The following is a 21,419-nucleotide window of genomic DNA, read 5'->3' as shown; positions in this document are numbered from 1 at the left end:
TATACCCCAATTTAACCTCATACACTCCACTCTGAGCAGATCCCCATGGACCAAGTGGGCAAATTGTGAGTGTAGACCCATAAGGAACACTAAATACATAAATACAGAATCATATTTAAGAAAGCACCGGATCTCTCTCCACCGTGCCTCATGTGTTGTATACCGCATTGCCTTGTAACAAAATGACACTCTTATTTCTTTTCCATTTCACCTATCTCTATCTGGGATTCCTACACTCAATGTGCTGCCTCCTCTTATCCATTAGACAGAGCAGTGAGGAGTGACTTTGCTCAGCAAAGTCCATCAGTACCTAGTAACGTTGATCCAGAAAGGAGTAGTGAGAGCGGAGGCTACAACGTCTGCCATTTTACTGCCTCCTTTGAGACTCTGGAGACACAAGAAAGCTGTCGGAGACTGTATGAAGACATGGAAGGTAGTGATTTCTCAGAGTCCCTCCAATGAAACCCCTCATAGCAGGTAACTGAGAACAGAGCAAGGCTATCTCTCTAAGCATTCCTAACACGTCTTCTTGAATCCCAATATAATGCCATCAAATACCAAATGCATAGCGAGAAGTTTGCTTTCTACAGACATTTTACAGAGATATTTGTTCAGAAAAATTAAAAATGCACGTATGACAATTATTTTCTCATTTTTAGTTCATAAAATTATATAGTGAGACTCAAAATGAATACCTTGGTGAAACGATCCCGCGGTACATCCTTCAGCAGTATTGGTTCCATAGTAGTGGTGCATGCAAAATTAACTTCAGGAATGTACAGTGCACAAACCACATGAGCCCAGCCTAACACAAGAGAATTCATCATTTGTTACTATTTTACTTATGAGCTGAATACATACAAGACTAAGGCTTATCGTCCATGCATTAATAACACAAAATATACATTAATATTTTGTCTTAAGCTCATCCTCTCTGCCTAAAAGTCAGCTACGTGGATAAGAGTAATGTGCTGCCTAATGTTGAATTGCTCCATAGCCCTTCCAAAGTCTCATGGCTGTCCTGAACAGGATGAAAACAGAGCACCTTTGAAAGAAACAACACACCTCCATGAACTTCTAAGCACTGGACCTGACCTCAACTTGTCAGTTGGTTACCAAATCTGCAGCTGTTTATTCACATAGTCACACAACAATTGAGAAGCATGTAGATCATTTAGAAGGAAAAAGACAATAGTCAATATGGCAAGTGTGTCTTGTGTGGCATGAATCTGCCCCCCCCCCCCCCACATAACGCCCTAGAATAACAGTGAGTAACAGCAAGTTGCAGTCCTTATTTTTTGGAGATCTTTACTTAAGTCTGGCTTTATGTGTCGCATCCAAGCGCACCAAATATACACAAAAAAAATGCATGCAAGGCCCTTTTAAAAGAATAATGAAACATCTAACAACTGACTGGCCGATCCATAGGTTATGCTGGTCGAATTTTGAATTTCTTTTCCATATCAAAATGCCTATTAGTACTGTTAAAATCAGTAGTGGAAAACCGAGACAAATATAAAAAAAAAGGGGGGGGGGGGGTAAAAAAAAAGAGGTTAGTTGAGCCGTATAGGGTTGTGGCCTTACTAGGCTAAAATGTCAATGCCCCTGGAAGGAAGCCTCTAACTCACAGAAAAAGGAGGTATCCCTTTTTCGTTAAACCTGGTTTACACCAAATGAGCTACAAATTGATTTAAAAATATCAGTTGTGCAAACACCGATTGATTTGTGTGTTCAATTTAACTGACAACCTTCAATGAAACCCAGTGACAGTTACAAGAAATAAAAAAGTAGTAATGACAATCCAACATCATGCAAAATTTGAGGAAAGAAATTACAATGATGAATTCCTGTGGTATCTTATCATATACAGATCTTTAATTATATTGATGGTCTTCTGTTTCTATGATTAGACAGTGTATCTTACTCCGGCTGCTGTCAATGTTCATTCACTCATTTCATGTTAGAATGTTAATATGTTTGGACTCAATTCTAAGGTCAATTGAGGAGATCCTTTGGGCCCTTGTGAATGTTGGAAGCTGTTGTTCTTTCTTTCATTAAAACCTCCAATCACCATTTGGACTGGAGCCTTCTTCAACACTACAGTTTGGACGACAAGGATGGGATAACTCTGTGTGGCTTGTAGGACTTTGAGGTACTGTGAATTTCAGGATCCTGGATGGGACTCTCCAGAGATTTAGTGGTTTCATCTCCGTTTATTGGCTTTTCTAGCTCAGCATTCGCTTTTTTTCCCTTTGCTGCTTGAACATTTATTTATTGGAAACGGTTGGCGAGTGAAAAGCTTTGAAGCATTTCAACGTGTACTGCATCATCAGTGCTTACCACTGTTTTCGAAGCAGTGTACTGTTGTCCAACAACGTGGAGTCGCAAAGAAGTCTCCATGTGTCCAAGCTTCTTTGCATTGCCCAGCATTTGGAATTCTGGAATTCTTCAAGTTATGAGTCAGCTTCAAGCCAGCTGTTCTCTTTCTTACCGCTCTGTCAGTATGTGAAGTTTCATACCAGTCATCTTCTGTTCAAGATTTGCACAGAGTGGTTCTGTGTTTTATTAACTGTTGGTCTTTAATGCCTGGTGAGCTGTTTCAGAAAAGCAGCAAGTGTTGGTCTTTTTCTGCACTCCCAATCATAGTCATCGACACGCACACTGGAATTTATTACTGCGTGTCATTTTCCTACTTTTTCTCTAGCAAGTTGACAGATAGCACTGCTTACTGTTTCTCTAACGTCATATGCCAGTCAAAAATGATCAGCACACTTTTCTGCTTCACAGTCATTAGCACACGAGCATAGCACTATTTGGTTGTACATATTCATTTATAAGCACGGTTTGGAAAAGCTGATCTATTTACTGTGTTTGGACAACTTTCTACTCATTTTTTCCTCTTCATTGTCTTAACGCACAAGTTACTACTTGTGTAACTATATATCTGTAAGAGACATTAGTTAGTGATAGATTCCTTACCTTAGAATATCCCCAGGCTTCAGACTGGATCAGGAAAGTTTTGCTAGCAGTACCCCTGCGCGTCAATAGGTGGCGTCCTGCGGCTCCGCGACCGTCGCTGGCATCGTAAGCCCCGAGATGACGTCACGGACACTACTTAGGCACCACCCATGCGCGCTAACGTCTGTTCTGTATACGACTTTCCGCCCCAGGAACGCCGAGCCATGCAAGAAACTGACCACTGGTGCCAAGAAACTAGGGCCCGGAAAGGGATGACCTTAACCCTAGAAATCAGTTCGCAGAACGGGGAGGATGGGTGAGGCGGCAAGGAATTTATCACTAACTAATGTCTCTTGCAGATATATCGTTACACAAGTAGTAACTTGAGCATCTGAAAGAGACACGTTAGTGATAGATTCCTTACCTTAGAATAGATTCCCCAGCAATACCAACCCCGTTGGTGGGTCTGCGAAAAGATTACACCAGAAAGTCACGGAGAACAGAACGGCAAAAGAAGCCGTCTCTCCGGACCGGACAGTCAAGGCAGTAATGCTTGGTGAACGTGTGCAGCGAATCCCACGTAGCTGCCTGACAAATGTCCTGCAAGGGGACGCCTTGTCCCAAGGCAGTAGTGGCTGCAGTTGCCCTGGTCGAATGGGCATGCAGCCCCACAGGAGGCTCCTTCTTAGCCAAGGAGTAACATGCTTTGATGCCCAGAACGACCCACCGCGAGATGGTCCGTTTGTGTACAGCCCAACCTTTTTTGCCGACCACGTAGCCAACAAAGAGCTGGTCATCCACCCGGAACTACTGCATATGCTTCAGATAGAATGCGAGCGCACGTTTTGGGTCCAGACGGTGGAGACTCTCCTCCTCCTTTGAAGGATGCAGAGGCGGAAAGAAGGTGGGCAAAGTGCTAGTCTGCCCGATGTGGAAGGGCGTGACAACCGTTGGCAAGAAAGAAGGACAGGTCCTTAAAACCACCTTGTCCGGATGAACAGAAACGAAAGGAGGCTTGGAAGAAAGAACCTGGAGCTCACTCACTCGTCTGGCAGAGGTGATAGCTACCAGGAAAGCTGTCTTGAGAGTGAGAAGACGCAAAGGACAGTTATACAGGGGCTCGAAGAGAGCGCACATCAGATATGTCAAGACAAGATTTAAATCCCATTGAGGCATTATGAACAGCACGGGAGGAAACGTGTGCGTAATGCCTTTCAGGAAACGGTTAACAACCAGGGACTTAAAAAAAAGAGAAGGCTGATCTGGAAGCCGTAAAAAGGCGGAGATAGCCGAAAGATAACCTTTGATAGTGCCTTGAGCAGAGCCCTGCTGGGCCAAAGAAAGAAGGAACAGAAGGACTTCAGATAGAGGGGCAGAAAGGGGATCCACAGCCTTTGCTGTGCACCATGCCACAAACTTTTTCCATCTGCAGGCATATACCATTTTAGTGGAGGGACGCCTGGCTGCCAGAATGACATCACAGACTTCGGGAGGAAGATCGAAAGCTGTCAACTGTCGCCGCTCAATCCCCACGCATGTAGGTGGAGGCTGGACAGGTTCGGGTGGAGGACCGTCCCCTGCTGATCCTCCCGAAGAGGCAGACGGGTCGGGGGATCGATCGCCTTGCTAAGTAGCTCGGGATACCAGTATCTTAGCGCCCAATCCGGAGCCACAAGGATGACGTGGGCCCAGTTGCGCCGAATCTTCTTCAGCACTCTGGGCAGAAGTGGTATAGGCGGAAAGGCATACAATAGACCTCAACTCCACTCATGATGAAAAGCATCACCAAGCGAGTGCCGCCTTGGAAATTCCAACGCGCAGAACTGATGACATTGCGTGTTCTCTTCAGTGGCGAATAGATCTAACCAAGGCTCTCCCCACTGCTGAAAGAGACCTTGCACCACGTCCGAGTTCAGACGTCATTCGTGATCCATCAATCACCGGCGGCTGAGTTTAGAGAACCTGCCAGGTGTTGAACCGCCAGGGAAATGCCTTGATGTTCCAGCCATGTACAGAGGCGCAGAGCCTCCTGACAAAAGGGTCCAGGACAGGACCCCACCCCGCCCTGTTTGTTGCAATACCACATGGCGGTGGTGTTGTCCGTGAACACCTGCACCACACTTCCCCGGACAGAGGGAAGGAATGCCTTCAGTGCAAGTTGGATCACCCGAAGCTCCTACAGATTGATATTGAGCCGGGACTCCTCCGGAGATCAGAGGCCTTTGATAAAGATCGCACGAATCGGCCCGGGAATGGTTGGCGCTCCTGGAATTGTTCAAGCGCTCGGCTGTGGGAGATGGGGGAGATCCGGTGGAGGATGATGGGGCCCCGGTTCCGTGAGCACCCTGTAACAGGCTTCCCCCTATGCTCTTGAGGCACTCTCTGCTGGGATAGCTGGGAGGCGGATCCGACTAGTTGTAGGTGGGGCTTTGATGCACATGTAATTATGATAGATACTGGCGACATGCTTGGGTGGGTAGGGGGGGTTACGTTGGGGGGTTGCTGGGGGATGGGGCGGGGGGGATATTGGTTTTATCGCACATTAATTGTGGATTACTCCTGTGGATGACATACCTCTCACTGCACCATGTTCTGATTTGGCTGGAGAGCGGAGTACGGGGGAAGGGGATTGACTGCATTTTGTTTTGTGACCTAATAAAGTCTGTTTAAAAAAAAAAAATCAGAGGCCTTTGATCTCTGCGTCCCCCAAGTGGCCTCCCCATTCCAGGAGGGACGCATCCGTCACCACTGTGTGCTCCGGTTTGGGAAGGGAGAGGGATCTGCCACTGACCCAATCGCGATTCGTAGGCCACCACTGCACTTGTCGTGCAGTGCCCTCCGAGATCTGGACATGATCAGACAGGTTGCCCTGATGCTGCGCCCACTAGAACTTCAGGTCCCACTGCAGAGCCCGCATATGCCATCTGGAATGTGTCACCAGCAGGATGCAGGAGGCCATCACGCCCAGAAGCCGGAGGGTCATCCGGACCGAAACCCGGGACAGAGGCTGAAAGATCAGAATCATAGCCTGAATATCCCAGACTTGCTGCTCGGGAGGTTAAACCCGAAACGGCGTCTAATCCAGAACCGCTCCAATGAAGGGGAGCTTCCGAGAGGGACTTAGGTGCGTCTTCGGCACGTTGATGGAGAACCCCAGCAAATGCAGGAGGTCGGCCGTAGTCTGAAGGTGGTTGACGACAGCCTGGGGCGAGCCCACTTTCAACAACCAGTCGTCGAGGTAGGGGGAAGACCGACACCCCCGACCTGCGCAGATGAGCTGCGACCACCGCCATCACCTTCATAAAGACCCGAGGGGTACTGGTAAGGCCGAAGGGCAGCACGGCAAACTGAAAATGCTCCTGGCCTTCCGTGAACCGAAAGTAACGCCGGTGGGCCAGCAGGACGGGAATGTGAAAATATGCGTCCTGTAAGTCCAACGCTACCATCCAGTCTCCAGGGTCGAGGGCAGCCAAGACCTGAGTCAGCATTTTGAACTTCTCCTTCCGGAGGAAGCGGTTGACGTCCCGGAGGTCCAAGATGGGACACAGACCTCTTTTATCCTTCTTGGGGACCAGAAAGTAGTGGGAATAACAACAATTCCCTACTTCTGGCCCAGGGACGCACTCCATGGCCCCCTTGGCCAAGAGGGCCGCAACTTCCTGCTGGAGAGTCGCCAAGTGTTCCCCCGACATGTGGTGGTATCGAGGTGGCATGGCTGGAGGAGTGGACTGGAAGGGAAGGGAGTAACCCTTGTGGATGATCTGCAACACCCACTTGTCCGATGTGATAACGTGCCAGTGGGGGAGGTGATGACTAATCCTGCCACCCACTGGTGTGAGGTGCTCCACAAAGCTCGGATTAGGAAGGTTTGGAGGTAGAAGCAGAGGGGGTGGAGGTAGACTGTCCCCCATGCTGATTCCCAGAGCCGCCCCTGCGGGAGCCGCGACCGTGCTGAGGCTGGTTCTGCACAGGCTTGCTGAAGGAACGTGCCTGGGCGCTCCTGCCTTTGCCACGAAAGGAACGAAAACCAGGAGTAGCTGGGCTCTTCGTTGAAAGACCCAAGGACTTGGCCGTGGCCCCCCGAGTCCTTAAAACGCTCCAGTGCACTGTCGGCCTTATCGCCTAACAGGCGAGTGCTATCAAAGGGCATGTCCATGAGCGAGCTCTGGACATAGGGCAAGAACCCAGTAGATCGCAACCAGGCATGGCAACGCAGCGCCACAGTTGTAGAAATCGCCCTGCCCAATGAGTCAGCGGTGTCCAAACCACACCAAATGGCGAACTTTGCCGCATCCTTACCCTCGGCAACCGCCTGGGAAAGCAAAGCATGGACCTTCTCAGGACAATGAGGCAACACCTGAGCAACCGTATCCCACACCGCGTAGGAAGAGTGGCCCAATAAGCAGGCGGTGTTCACTGACCGCATCCCCAAGAGAGCAACCGCTTAACAAACTGTTCCAGCTTCTTAAGAGTCCTTATCCGGCGGAGCCGTGGGAAAGGCACTCTGCGACGTTGAGGCCTGGATGACCAGACTCTCCGGCGTGGGATGAGTGGTCAGAAACGCGGGGTCACCAGGCACCGGACGGTGACGCCTGGCGACATTCTTATCCACAGGGGCCCCCGTGGCCGGCTGTGACCAAGTGCCCAACAGGACGTCGGTGAGGGCGTCGTTGAAGGGAAGCAGTAGCACAGACTAGGTAGACGCCGTCTGGAGCACCTCAGTGAGGAGATTAGTTTTGAGGGCCAGCGTAGAAAGACCGAGGTCGAGGACCTCAGCAGCCCGACGGAGCACCATCGTATAGGAAGCACCCTCCTCCATGGTAGGCGGGGGAGAGGCAAACCCCGGGTCAGAAAAAACAGAGGACGCCAGGGTCCTCCAAATAGTCCACCCAGTCCTGCTCTGAGTCACACTGATGGGCAAGAGGGTCCTCGGACCCCTCCCAGTCATCCTCTCCCTCTGTTGCAGGAGGAACCGGCCGCAGCGGTAGAGCCGGAGCCTGGGCGCCGGATGGGGTCGGGCCGGCGCCGTTTCCCAATGCGGGTCCCAGGCCGGTAGGAAATGGTGCTGGAACCGGTGCAAAGGCGGAACAAACAGTACCCACTGCGGCTCTGGAGGCAGAGCCGAGGGCGGCGCGGGGGCCGGAGCAGGCAGCGCCGGACCTCGTGGCGCCGGGGCCGGAGCTAACGGCATAGGATCCTGTGGCGCCGAAGCTGGATCCGCCGTGGGCGCTGACGGCCCAACAGGATCTGGACACGGGACCGCGGGGCCTGAAGGCGTGCCGGCGGGAGCCCGAGGCCAAGAAATTCTTGCACCTGTTCGGGAGTCGCCAACGTACCCGGGTAAGGCGGGTAGGCCACGGGACTCCCAGGCTCCAAAGGAGCAGCAGGGGCAGAACCCCTTTCCCCCTCGTCCACATCTGAAGACAGACGGGGGGGGGGGGAACGTCAGAGAGCGAACACGCTTCTTTGACTTCTTTTTATGTCGTCGCTTACCAGAATCCGAAGGCGAAGACTTGGAGCCCGAGGAGCGACGACTGCCGTCCCAACGAGCGGTCCCGAGAATGGTCCCTGGACCTGCAACAGCGCTGGGACAAGTGCCGGACCTCCAGTAGTTTCCGGCGTCGCTCCCTCAAGGACTTCGGGGCCATGGCCCGATAGTCCCGGCAGGACCGGGAGTCGTGGTCAGTCTCCAGGCAGTAGAGGCAAACATCGTGGGGGTCCGCCACTGACATATTGCGACGGCAGGCCCCACAGGACTTAAATCCAGGCATCCCTACGTGCACCAGGAGAAAAAAGGGAAGACAAAAGTCTCAAAAGAGTAGTCAAAAAGTGACTAAGGTACATGCTCTATCCGGATCTGCGCTAGCTGGCGCGGAAAAATAAAGAACTGACGTCAGCGTGCATGGGTGGCGCCGAAGTAGTCTCCGTGACGTCATCTCGGCGCTTACGACGCCAGCGACGGTCGCGAAGCCGCAGGGCGCCACCTACTGACGCGCAGGGGTACTGCTAGCAAAACTTTCCGGATCCAGTCTGACGCCTGGGGATATTCTAAGGTAAGGAATCTATCACTAACGTGTCTCTTTCAGATATGCAAGTTGTCACTCTGTCACCTTCATTTGTACAGGAGCCAGAGGTTTTTGCTGAAAAAGAACACTACTTTTGATTGGACCCCCAATATGTCAACAAAGCTTTGACAGTATCAAAGCACAGCATTGTGACAGCGCTATTTTTGCAACTCTATATGGAAGGGAGAGAAATATTTGAAACTGTTGATGCGTGTGCTTAAGGTATGGGGTAGTTGTTTCTCAAATGGATGTAGCAAGGAAGTAACTATCAGCTTTGCTTCAAGGAGAATGAAGGATCTTGAGACTAGATATTCAGTTATCGAAAAGAAATGTTGGCTTGTGTTTGTAGAGTAGAGACATTTTAATCTTCTACCTTTAGTAGATATCGTATCCGGCAGAAAGATTTTAAAAAAACAAAAAACTGCAAGATTTTCCAGATTAACAAATTGTTGGAATTTAATGTTACTTACATTGAGGGAGGCAAAAATGCCAGAGCAGACTTTTTGTCCCGTCTTCACATTGATGATTTATGTGATTTGATTTAAGCCTTATTGTGAAGGTTGGGTGGCCAAGAGAAAAAGCGTTGGAGGTACCTTTGCAACATTTTTGTAATGGTGCCAACAAACGGTCTCTAGAAGGAGATTTATTGGTGAGAGGAGACAAATTGATAACGTACAAACATAGAAGTCCACGGGTCAGGAAAAAAGAGAAAACAAAAGTATTAAGACTGTGGAAAACTGTGTGGTATGACACACCAGAACTACTGTCTAAATAAAGGGTCCTCATAAAGAGGACCTAATCCCATCACCCACCGAAATGGCATGCTTGATCATATGGGATCTCCTCTTAACCGCAACCTGGTGCGATTAAGGAGCTACAACTCCCAGCAGTTGTCAAAAGGAGGAGCTTGCGGATGTTTTCAACTATACAGGGAGGACTAGATCTCCTAACCATCGATGAGGCTAGCCTTAGTGTGGTGAAAAGTAAGTGTTGCAGTCTCAAATGAGAGTGATATTAAATTGGACTACGAGGAGGAAGCATTGTTTAATAGAAGTCTCCAAGTGCCAACATTAAAATAACAATAGAAGCGCAATCTGAATAAATTTGCGAACGCGCATACAGTGAATCAAAAAAAGGTCTACATGTTTCAGCCAACAGAGATCAAAAACTGTGATTGTGGCTTTCTTCAGGACCAAAAATTAACTACTGCAGCTAATTAAAGTGACTCAATCACAAATGTGTGAAAGTAACCAAAACCAAAAGAGGGATTTACATAACAGTGGAACGATACAATCAACTGTGTACCTGTGTGTTGTCTCTTTTTTATGTAAAAACACTACAGGAATAGTGGACAGATTCCTGTTGGAAAAGAGACAGAACAAAAGGGAAAAAAAAAAAATTATTCTCAGTCCGAGTGTATGGACCAAACAGTTTTACATCCATCAAAACAAAAAATCAGTCTAAACAAGACCACACTTGGCCAGTCTTACCCGGATCAAATCGGGAATATCACCTACCGCTCCTGGTCACAACTCAGGGCGTGAGGCAACGCTCTGTGGAAAGTAAAAGAAAACTAATGTACTAAGGGTACCAGATTGCAAAGTGGAGGTACTCAACATACGTATTACTACTCAGGTAAAAAGAAAAACAACATGTCTCATGGGTAGTCACTCCGAGATAAGGCAAGAAAAAGGTGTATGGCTGCAATGTTATACCCACCTCAGTGATACACCCACTATAAATCAATGTAGACGTGAACACGGGGTGTCCCTACCTACTATCTAGCGAAACCACAGCCAAGGCAACGGGCTTAGTAGAATCAGCGGGGAAAGAAGGCCCTGTTGAGCTTGACTCTAGTCTGGCACCGTGAAGAGACATGCAAGGTGTAGGATAAGTGGGAGGCCCTCGGACCGCCGGTGAAATACCACTTCTCTTATCGTTTTTTCACTTACCCGGTGAGGCGGGGGGCGAGCCCCGGTGGGCTCTCGCTTCTGGCTCCAAGCGCCCGGCGCCTGCCGGGCGTGACCCGCTCCCGGGACAGTAGCAGGTGGGGAGTTTGACTGGGACGGTACACCTGTCAAACGATAATGCAGGTGTCCTAAGGCGAGCTCAGGGAGGACAGAAACCTCCCACGGAGCAGAAGGGCAAAAGCTCGCTTGATCTCGATTTTCAGTATGAATACAGACCGTGAAAGCGGGACCTCACGATTCTTCTGACTTTTTGGGTTTCAAGCAGGAGGTGTCAGAAAAGTTACCACAGGGATATCAATCAATGGAAACCATATATTGATGACATTTTAGCCATCGGGAGAGGAGATATTACCACTCTCAATGCCTTTTACGATTGGCTCAATGTCCAGAATGACTTCCTGAATTTCACTATGGAATTCAGCAAATTGAGCTTGCCATTCCTAGATCTCCGGATCTTTCCGTCCAATGGTGGTCTGGAAAGCGAACTCTACACGAAACCTATGTCAGGGAACTCGCTTTTCATGTATGATAGTTTCCATCCTAAGGCACTCAGGGCAGGCCTGCCCTTTGGCCAGTTCCTCAGGATGAGGAGAAATTGTTCTACAAATAGAATTTCAAAAAACATGCTGATGTTTTGTCACATAATCTTCATTCTAGAAACTATCCTTTAAGATTAATACGACAATCATACAAACGAGCAGCTAATAATAATCGTGAAGCCTTGCTAGAAGCCACGGCATCTAAAGCTCCTCTGGAGAGATTGACTTTTGTAAATACTTTCAGTACCTCCTCTAATCACATCCAAAAGATCGTACGAAAAAACGGTCGCATTTTAAATGTGGGGAATGACAAACTAGCCCCTCCTCTGTTTTCTTTTAAGAGAGGCACCAATTTGTGCGATTCTTTAGTACATACCAGACCTAGGAATGTAACATCTCTGACATCCAATACCTTGTGGAATCTCCCGCCTGTTCAGGGACACTTTCCCTGTGGGAGTTGTGTTGTATGTCCCCAAACTAAGCACACCACTGAGATTGATATAGGCATGGCTAAACCATGGAAACAAACTCGACAGACTAACTGTAATAGCGAGAAAGTGATTTATTTAATCACATGTCCATGCCTTAAACAATATGTGGGAATGACAACTAAAAAAATCAAACAAAGAATCATGGAACATAAGAGCACCATTCGGTGTAAGTAGTCATCAACCCGTTTGACCAACCACTGTTTGGAGTTGAATCATAGTCCTGAACAAATTGCATGGACTATCCTTGAGCAACCATACATTCCTACACATGTTACCGACGTGTTCAAATTTCTTTTTAAAAAAGAACAATGTTGGGTGTTTAAGGTACGCAGCGGTCAATTGGGGCTGAATGATGCCATACCGTGGACTCTAGTACAATAGGTCTGTAGGTATACATCTTCATTATGAAATAGGTTGCCTGCATGTTTTCAACCCCCTTTTAGTACTGTCATCTTCCGTACTCATTCGTTCATGATCTTTGTCATGAGGAATACATCATTTACAAGGTGTTCATTACACGAACTGATCATGACAACATATTCATATGCATACTGATTCGACTATTCGGCGGCCCCATAACTGTCGAATACAACAGACATTATTTATGTTCTTCCAAACGCAGAATATTTAGATCTGACTTTGTGGATATTTTGCCTTGTGCCGCTCAATTACATGTTTTTGCAAGCACAGTAAGTTATGATCTGTTTACGTTAGTATCTTGAGAGACAGACTACTTTTATTTTTATTAACATTTTTACTTTTGTATTCATTATAATATGATATTGTGCTTGTTTATCATTACCAACCCAGTATTTGTGGCAACCGTCTGCCTTATGTGCATCATCCACACAATGGAGAATTTGTTTCTCATTCGAAGCATGGTGCTTTTCAGATTTGAGGTCAGCTATTGTGTTTATAATTTTGACTTTGAATTTATCATTCATGATTATCTATTTTGAATATTGATTGTATTCCTGTGCTCGGTATTATCTTGCCGTGCCGTTACATTGCCTTTACATTGCTCGTACGCAGTGGGTCCCTTCTGTTGACTACATCCCCCATGAGTATGCTGCAGTGGGCCGCGTCATTATTGCCTTCCTTTGTTCTTATTGGTTAGAAGCTGGCGCTTGTTGACGCAATCGCGCATAGGCGCTTTCAATCTGTCCATGGTTACTTAACGCCGCGTTCCATTCATGTCCGGTTACCGCTCGGAGCAACCAGGATGGAAGCCCGGGGTAGCGACGGACCGGTAGGAAGTGGCCCCATGTTCAATATTGTCCAACATTGCCTCTTTGTTGCATGTTGCCGCCACTTTGTATCGCTATGACAAGGCTCTTGAATTAACTCTACTGAGCTCTTTTTGTTTTCAATAAGTTGATGAGCTATCGAGGAAAGATAACCTCTCTCTGGCCAGTATAGCATTGATACTCTACACAAAAAGTGCGGTTTCCACATTGATATATATTGGCAGTTAAGATATAACAACATTTCTTCGTCTTGACGCCCCTGTGTTCACGTCTACATTGATTTATGGTGGGTGTGTCACTGAGGTGGGTTTAAGATTTCAGCCATACACCGTTTTCTTGCCTTATCTCCGAGTGACTACCCATGAGACATGTTTTTCTTTTTACCTGAGTAGTAATACGTATGTTGAGTACCTCCACTTTGCAATCTGGTACCCTAAGAACATTCGTTTTCTTTTACTTTCCACAGAGCGTTGCCTCACGCCCTGAGTTGTGACCAGGAGCGGTAGGTGATATTCCTGATTTGATACGGGTAAGACTGGCCAAGTGTGGTCTTGTTTATACTGATTTTTTGTTTTGATGGATGTAAAACTGTTTGGTCCATACACTCAGACTGAGAATAATTTTTTTTTTTCCCTCTTGTTCTGTCTTTTTTCCAACAAGAATCTGTCCACTATTCCTGTAGTGTTTTACATAAAAAAGAGACAACACACAGGTACACAGTTGGTTGTATCCTTCCACTGTCATGTAAATCCCTCTTTTGGTTTTGGTTACTTTCACACATTTGTGATTGAGTCACTTTAATTAGCTGCAGTAGTTAATTTTTGGTCCTGAAGAAAGCCACGATCACAGTTTTTGATCTCTGTTGGCTGAAACATGTAGACCTTTTTTTGATTCACTGTATGCGCATTCGCAAATTTGTTCAGATCCCGCTTCTACTGTTATTTTAATGTTGGCACTTGGAGACTTCTATTAAACAATGCTTCCTCCTCGTAGTCAATTTTAATATCACTCTCATTTGACACTGCAACACTTACTTTTCACCACACTAAGGCTAGCCTCATCGATCGTTAGGAGATCTACTCCTCCCTGTATAGTTGAAAACATCCGCGAGCTCCTCCTTTTGACAACTGCTGGGAGTTGTAGCTCCTTAATCGCACCAGGTTGCGGTTAAGAGGAGATCCCATATGATGAAGCATGCCACTTCGGTGGGTGATGGGATTAAGTCCTCTTTATGAGGACCCTTTATTTAGACAGTAGTTCTGGTGTGTCATACCACACAGTTTTCCACAGTCTTAATACTTTTGTTTTCTCTTTTTTCCTGACCCGTGGACTTCTATGTTTGTACAGATTCAGTAGGGGGACTTGTCCACGATGGTCGTTAACTTTCCCTCAGACCCTATTACTCACCCGTTTTCTATGTAGACAAATTGATAACACATTGATGACGCATGTTTGCGTCTAAGAATTTTGGAAACTGCTCATGTTGGTCATTTGGGTATGACTGCCACTAAACGCAGAGGAAGGAATGATTTATCGTGGCTGGGAGTTGATGGAGAGGTTGATAGACTGGCCTTTGCCGAACCTGTGTGCAGTCTGGGACTGCTATGTCGACTTGGCAAGCGCACACACTTGCCAGTCCCTAAACCTTCCCTTTGCTACATATTAGTCACCCCTAAAGGCCCAAGGGCAGGGTGCATTGTATGAAAAAGTTAGGACATGCCCTGATGTGTGTGGCATGTCCTAATAGTGAATTACAGCGAATTTTGTTTTTCACTATTGCAAGGCTATCTGTTCCCATAGACCAGAATAGGCAGTTTGATTAGAACATCTTATAATCATTACTGACCCAGAGAACAAGATGGGAAACTCAGAATGTTAAAATACATCTTTTAGTGTGGGTGATTTTTACATTCTGTGTTTGAAAATACCACTTTTAGAAAGTAGGTATTTTCTTGCCTAACCATCCAGCATGCCTCCGTTAGGTTTGTGTATTCCATGTCTGGTTTGTGACAGGGGGCTGGAGAGGGCTTTGGCTCCAGCAGTCTGATGGGTCAGAGCTGGGCTGAATAGGACCTGCATTGAATAGAGAGTGGGGGGCGGAGATTTCCTTTCACTGACCTGAGCCTACAAAGAATAGGGAGTAGGGGGGAGGAGATTTCCTTTCAGCTACCTGGGCCAGGTCTGCTCTCAAACAATGCTGTCGCCACCTCCTGCCAGGAAGCTGCACCCAGGAGGACAGAACTGGTTTTGACTAGGCACCGACATACTCTGCTTACAGAGAACAAAGGATTTACTGGTATAAATATTGGGGCCCAGACCCCAGAACTTTAGATCATTTCTGGGAATCAAGACAAACCTTTGCCAAGGAGAAGAATCAAGAAAGCTGAAGGAGGAGACTGCCCCTGTGCTGTGCTATTTCTGGGGTTGGTCTGCAGTGGTTACTTTATTTACCAAGGAAACAAGAAGAGGACTTTTGTGAACTTTTATTCATCTTGAAGAAGAATCTCCAAGGGCTTGAAGTGTGCTTGCCTCCTGTCTTAAGTCTCAGGGATAGAAGACTTCACCACCAGCTACCCTGAATTCCCTTGCTGGGAATTCTACCTGCAGAGAGGTTCCTGCTGTTGTTTGGGCCTTCTGAGAAGACTGCGTGTCGCTGGGAGCTGGAAGCGTGACGCAACAAGGAGAAGCAGGTCGCCGCCGCAGCAGTTGCTGTCACATCGCCGAAGCGTGCCGCCGCAGCTGTTCCCCGTCACATCATCGACGAAGCGTGTCGCATCACCAGAGAAGCGAGTCGCCGCCGCAGAGGTCACCGTCGCATCACCGGGGAAGCGTGTCGCAGAACCTGTCGCAGCTCAGAAGTTACCAAGTCGCGGCACGGCCGTCGGGCGTGCACGCATCGCATCCACCGTCGCATCAAAGACGCCATTTTGTCGCATCGGATCATCGCAACTGGGACGCAGTAAGAAATGACGCATGAACTCCCCACACATTAAGGAAGCGAGCCTCAACTCCCCTGCGCAGCAGTAAGGAACCGACGCATCCACTCCCCTGAGTGTAAGGAACGGCGCTTCAACTTCCCTGTGACCCTTTTATTTGCATTGCATAACGCATCCAAGGTACTTTGAGAGTAAAGTGTCGCATTTACCATCTACGTTGAACTAAGCTATTTTTACCACTTTAAAATCTATTTTTGATTACAGTATTGTGGATTTTTGTCGTTTGGTCTTGTGTGTAAAGATTAATTATTTTTCTAAACTGGTGTAGTGTCCATTTGTAGTGATTTCATTGTATTACTGTATTTGTTCCAAAAATGCTTTACACACTGCCTCTGAGATAAGCCTGCCTGCTCGTGCCAAGCTACCAAGGGGGTGAGCAGGGGTTATTTAGGAGTGTAGCCCCCTTTACCCTTAACAGAAGCAAGGTTCCCTATTTGGACAATGGTACCTACCTCTGTCATTAGAGACCCCATTTCTAACAAAGGGGTATAAATATCCATTGCACAAAGTCATCCTCCTTTTTTTGCTCCGACGATGCAAGGAACAAACCATATTGATGATTTCTGCTGCACTTATAGTAAATGTGATTTCCACTTGTTTAACCCCTTCGCCGCGGCGGGAATTCCGCCGCGGCGCTGGGGGGTGCGGGGGGGCAGCGCGGTGGTGCTGTGCTCATGACGGAGCCGCTCCGTCATGAGCCACAGTTGAGCTGTGCTCATGACGGAACGGTTCCGTCATGACTCCGCCCAGTTGCGGTGTCTCCCTCCGCACAGGCGGGGAAACAGCGCCGCGTGGGCGGAGCGGCCGCCAACGGTCGTGGCATGACGGAACTGTTCCGTCATGAGCACACGGCAACCGTGGCTCATGACGGAGCGGTTCCGTCATGAGCGGGGAAGGAGTTAAAGGCTGTATCAGTTAATTGTCTCAAAAACAATACATTTTCCTTAAAACATAATACATTTTAACAAAACTTAATTTACTTTTTTTCATATATATAATTTCTCCTTAAGGGTGAGGAGGGTGCCATAATGTCAGCCGCCGAAATGAAATCAAGATACTCTGCATGTAAATGGAAAAATCATCATTTCATTATAAGACCAGAGGCAGCCAGTATGCATGTATAAAGCCCTCCAGAGTTATATTACTAACATGTTTCACTGGTTTCAATAGAACCTTGCAAAGTTATTTGTGTTAGACCAATCTGCAGTTTCAGACAGAGAACCACCTGCCCAAAAGATCTTACAAGCCATGGCTCCTCTTGAAGAATGGGCCCCAAACTTTGAGAGGTCTATACCCGCTTCATTCATAGTCATGTGTATCCACCTCGCTAATGTGGCTATGGAAACAGAACTATAAGGTTTCACATAGGATAAAAGGAGTTGGTCGACACCATGGGCTCTGTACTCCAAGGCTTTCTTCTCATATTGCTTCATACATCTCATCACACATAATTTCCCACAATCATGAAAAATGTGGTAGAAAACTGAATTCGACATAGTTTTGGCTCTTTTCCAAATGTCAAAATGTACGCGCCCTCTGATGAATATATTCTATTAGATAATTATGATTCTTTGATGTCAGACTCTCCTAAAGGGAATTAAGCATACCAAGGTAGTCAATTTCATTGAAATCTGTTTAAGTGACAGGTAAGTGTTGTTTGACCATGATTTGAATAGGCTGAAAATCAAATTCATGTCCCAAAGTGATTCATAGCGGGCCTTTGGGGTCTTTACAGTCTCACACCTTTCATCACTCTTTTAATCAAAGGGTTACTACCAGTCTCCAGATTATTAACCAAAGCGTGGCCCGATGAAATAGCGGGCCTATGGCAATTGATTGTTCTATAAGAAAGACCAGTACTAAACAGAATCGCTAGACAATTGGCTACTTGTTGTATAGGGACTTCCATGAGATCCAGGTTCCTTTCCATTCACCAGCTACACCGTTTTCTCCAAACACCCCCTGTATCTTGCTGTTTCATACAGGTGCCCAATATAGGCTCAGGTAGCAACCAGACCTTTCACCTATATTTCCCCTGCCATTACACTACATAACTGTTCTTGGTACTGACCTTTTATCTAGTTACAGTAATACCTAAATGTACATGGGGTTTCCTCTGAAAACTAGCCTCATTCATTATGTATGAGGATTCTTGGAAGAACAATGTATACGGGTCATTCCTTCTGTCATCCTAGTCAGACAGGATACAGCAACGTATATCCACTGAGTAACACTTTGGGTATATAAACACCATAGCTTTGCTGACACAGGCAGAGGAGAAAAGGACTTCCATGCTGACACACTGATGCAAGACGCTGAGGTTCCTGCATGCAGACACTCCAACTCACAGTGGTCTTACATCCCTCGCGGGGTGTCCATCTCGAGACCAAGACGGGGTTCCACAGTCTCTGAATTCAGGTAATGGGGTTGACTTTATCCTAGGGGGATTCTTGGCTATACACATACATACATGCTAGGTACACTTGGGTACATCTAGTTAGGGTTGCATCGTAGGAGTACGCATTATTACTGTCATGTATTTTTATACTTGTTTGTATTTATTGTTTTAGCACTTTGGTTGGAATTTACCATCCTTTTAATCTATTGGTGCTTACAATCATTTATATCTGTTTCGGTCTTATGGTTGTTTCAGCACACCTATTTTACATTAGAATCACACTAGTACAATAAATGCTTAATGGAAAAAGTCCCCACCGTTTATTCTGTGCATTTATAGGAGACAAAGCGAGCACGAGTGACTGAGCAAAAAGTACTGTACTCTTTTCACGATCCCTGATAAGACAGAGTTGTCATGTTCGATAGTTGCCCAGAACTATTCTCTCCTTGGTAAGAGGGGTTTATAGTGGCACTGTGATCTAGGTGGTATGCAGGCTAACATACCCGGTGGGGGTGTCTGGAACCAGTCTGGACACCAATACCGCAGTGTATGTGGTCTAAACGCGCAGAACCTATATAGGTTTATAAGAACTACACGACATGGCGCCCAACGTTGGTTTGGTACTTATTTAACGGTCAAATCCGAGTAGTTCAGTCGTGCTGTTTTAAGAGGCTCCTACTCACATTGGAATGGGAAGGGAATTATCCACCACATATCAGTAGGCATATCCTATGTATTGGCTGTAGGTATATCAAGCTTGAAGGACAAACAGGTACCTGTTATGCATAAAACCTTCTCAGTTTCCTTGAAACTTTTCCCTGAAAACCTTTTTCAATAATGGCTGACGAAGACGCTGCTGCGCCAGCACAACCTGCGACTGCAGCAAGGGAGGAAGAACAAGAAGGTGAAATTAACATTTCAGAAAATGTTAAAACTGCCCTTACTTTAAAACTAGCAGAATACAGAGTCACAGCTAGGGGTGGGACAGTAACTTTTGCGATTGAGGCACACAAATAATACAAGACAGAGGTATTCTATTCATGGGTTAAATTCCCACCAGCAGATGCACGCACAAATACATTTCATTCTTACACTGAAGATGAAACACCAGATGAATAGTGTTTGTATGAGGACATTCAAGTTCCACTCACCTACCAGGAGCATATAAACTGGCTTAAAGGCACCCTCCCACATACAAAGAACAAAGTAAGACTGAGACTGAGCCACTTGGCCAGTCCTAGCGGCTTACACACCGCATCCAGTCATTGAGTCAATGCCGTTAGCAGACTTACGTGCACTTTATAAATAAATAATATAACTTTACAGAAACCTGACAATTCGTGATGAGAACACTCACAATTCAGCCAGAAAGGGCTACAAAGGCAGGACCAATTCAGGGATCTACAACTAAAATTACTCCACAAACGCTAAACGCAGTTATAGGTAAAATGTCCACTAGGTGTGAGCAAATGCCATTCTGGACAGCTCAGAAAATAACAGCTCAAGGCAGTGTTTCCACACACAAGCCCTCAAGAAAAACACAGAATGCTAACAATCTGCTTGCCAATGGGGATAGCTCCCCAGATAGAGGATTGTAACTGTTGGGGTACAGTCTTCGCTGCCATATATACCAGAACTCATGATATCCCTTCAATAACAGCAATATCAGATGTATGAAGACAAATACAGAATGAGTATGGAGCAGAACCTGCTCTGAACTTAGGGATGAAATCGTTAGGAAATTTTGCCCAGGTATCAACTATATTAGCAAATATAAAGGGGGAGGCAGCAGCAGTGACAGTACGCCAACGCCTGAGGGATTTCACTCCTTTACAACAGGAAGGTGAATTACCTAAAATTATCGAAGACAGCAATGCCAAATTAGGTAAAGATAGTTTGGGAGCTAGAGCAACAAAACCTCAACTCATGGGTGGTCCTGAAAAAGATAACACCAAGCAAACACCCGATTCTTCCAATAAGAAATGGGATAACAACAATAAAAAACAAAAAGAATAGTCTGAATAGATCTCATTCCAGGAGTGGGTCTCCTCACCAGGAGCCCTTCAAATGAGATACAACCTTAGGAAAGGAGAGAACATAAAAAACCTGACAAGTATCAGGATACTGATATACGTTCCTCTCATTCCTTTCAGGGTTCACCAAGAAACTCCGAGAGGGAAGGACGGTCAGAACACAGACAAGAAGAGCGTACAGAGTCCAGAGATACGCAACGCTCTTCAGATTACACTTCCAAAAAAGAAGAGAAACAAAAATCAAAACCTCAATTTAAAAAGAAGAAAGTAGCAGGTCTCAAAGTTAGATGTGCCCAGAACTCTGAGGACTCACTTCGGAACGGGGAATGGGCTCCGACGATGCTGGACAGCGCAGCAGATGTAACAATAGCTCACCAGAACCTGATGGAATTTCTGGTGACAGCGGTGTTAAGTGAACATATCATGGTGAAGACACCTGATAAAAGGGTAAGTGTCCCACATAGGTTACATAAAATAACACTCCATATGGAGGGGGACTAACTCAGAAAAATTTAATGTCTCTTTTAGGAGAACCTGTCTTATGGATATTACATACTTTTGGCTGAAAAAGATTGGCCACCTCAAATTGTTATGGACTGCCCAAAAGGAAAAACAGTAATTTTACCGGCATTTTCGAACCTCGTACCTATATACTTAAAACATACATACCCACAGGAGTGGGCAGAAGCACTCGCTCCGGCACTATATCGCAACCATGTTGG

At 46.5% G+C, this 21,419-nt stretch overlaps 1 protein-coding gene across 2 annotated transcripts in view; it reads right to left on the bottom strand.

Moving 5' to 3' along the window:
- The window catches only part of LOC146825650 (protein AF-10-like), a 1,293,306-nt gene that overhangs the window by 1,144,425 nt on the left and 127,462 nt on the right, over positions 1-21,419 (bottom strand). For both annotated transcript variants that reach the window (XM_085607649.1, XM_085607650.1), the window contains exon 4: positions 696-805. In XM_085607649.1, coding sequence (XP_085463775.1) covers positions 696-805 — 110 coding nt within the window. The remainder of the gene's footprint in view (positions 1-695; positions 806-21,419) is intronic.

The sequence above is a fragment of the Triturus cristatus genome, chromosome 5_2 (genome assembly GCF_964204655.1).
Source record: "Triturus cristatus chromosome 5_2, aTriCri1.1, whole genome shotgun sequence".
NCBI lineage: Eukaryota > Metazoa > Chordata > Amphibia > Caudata > Salamandridae > Triturus > Triturus cristatus.
This window is presented reverse-complemented; position numbering and strand designations above follow the sequence as displayed.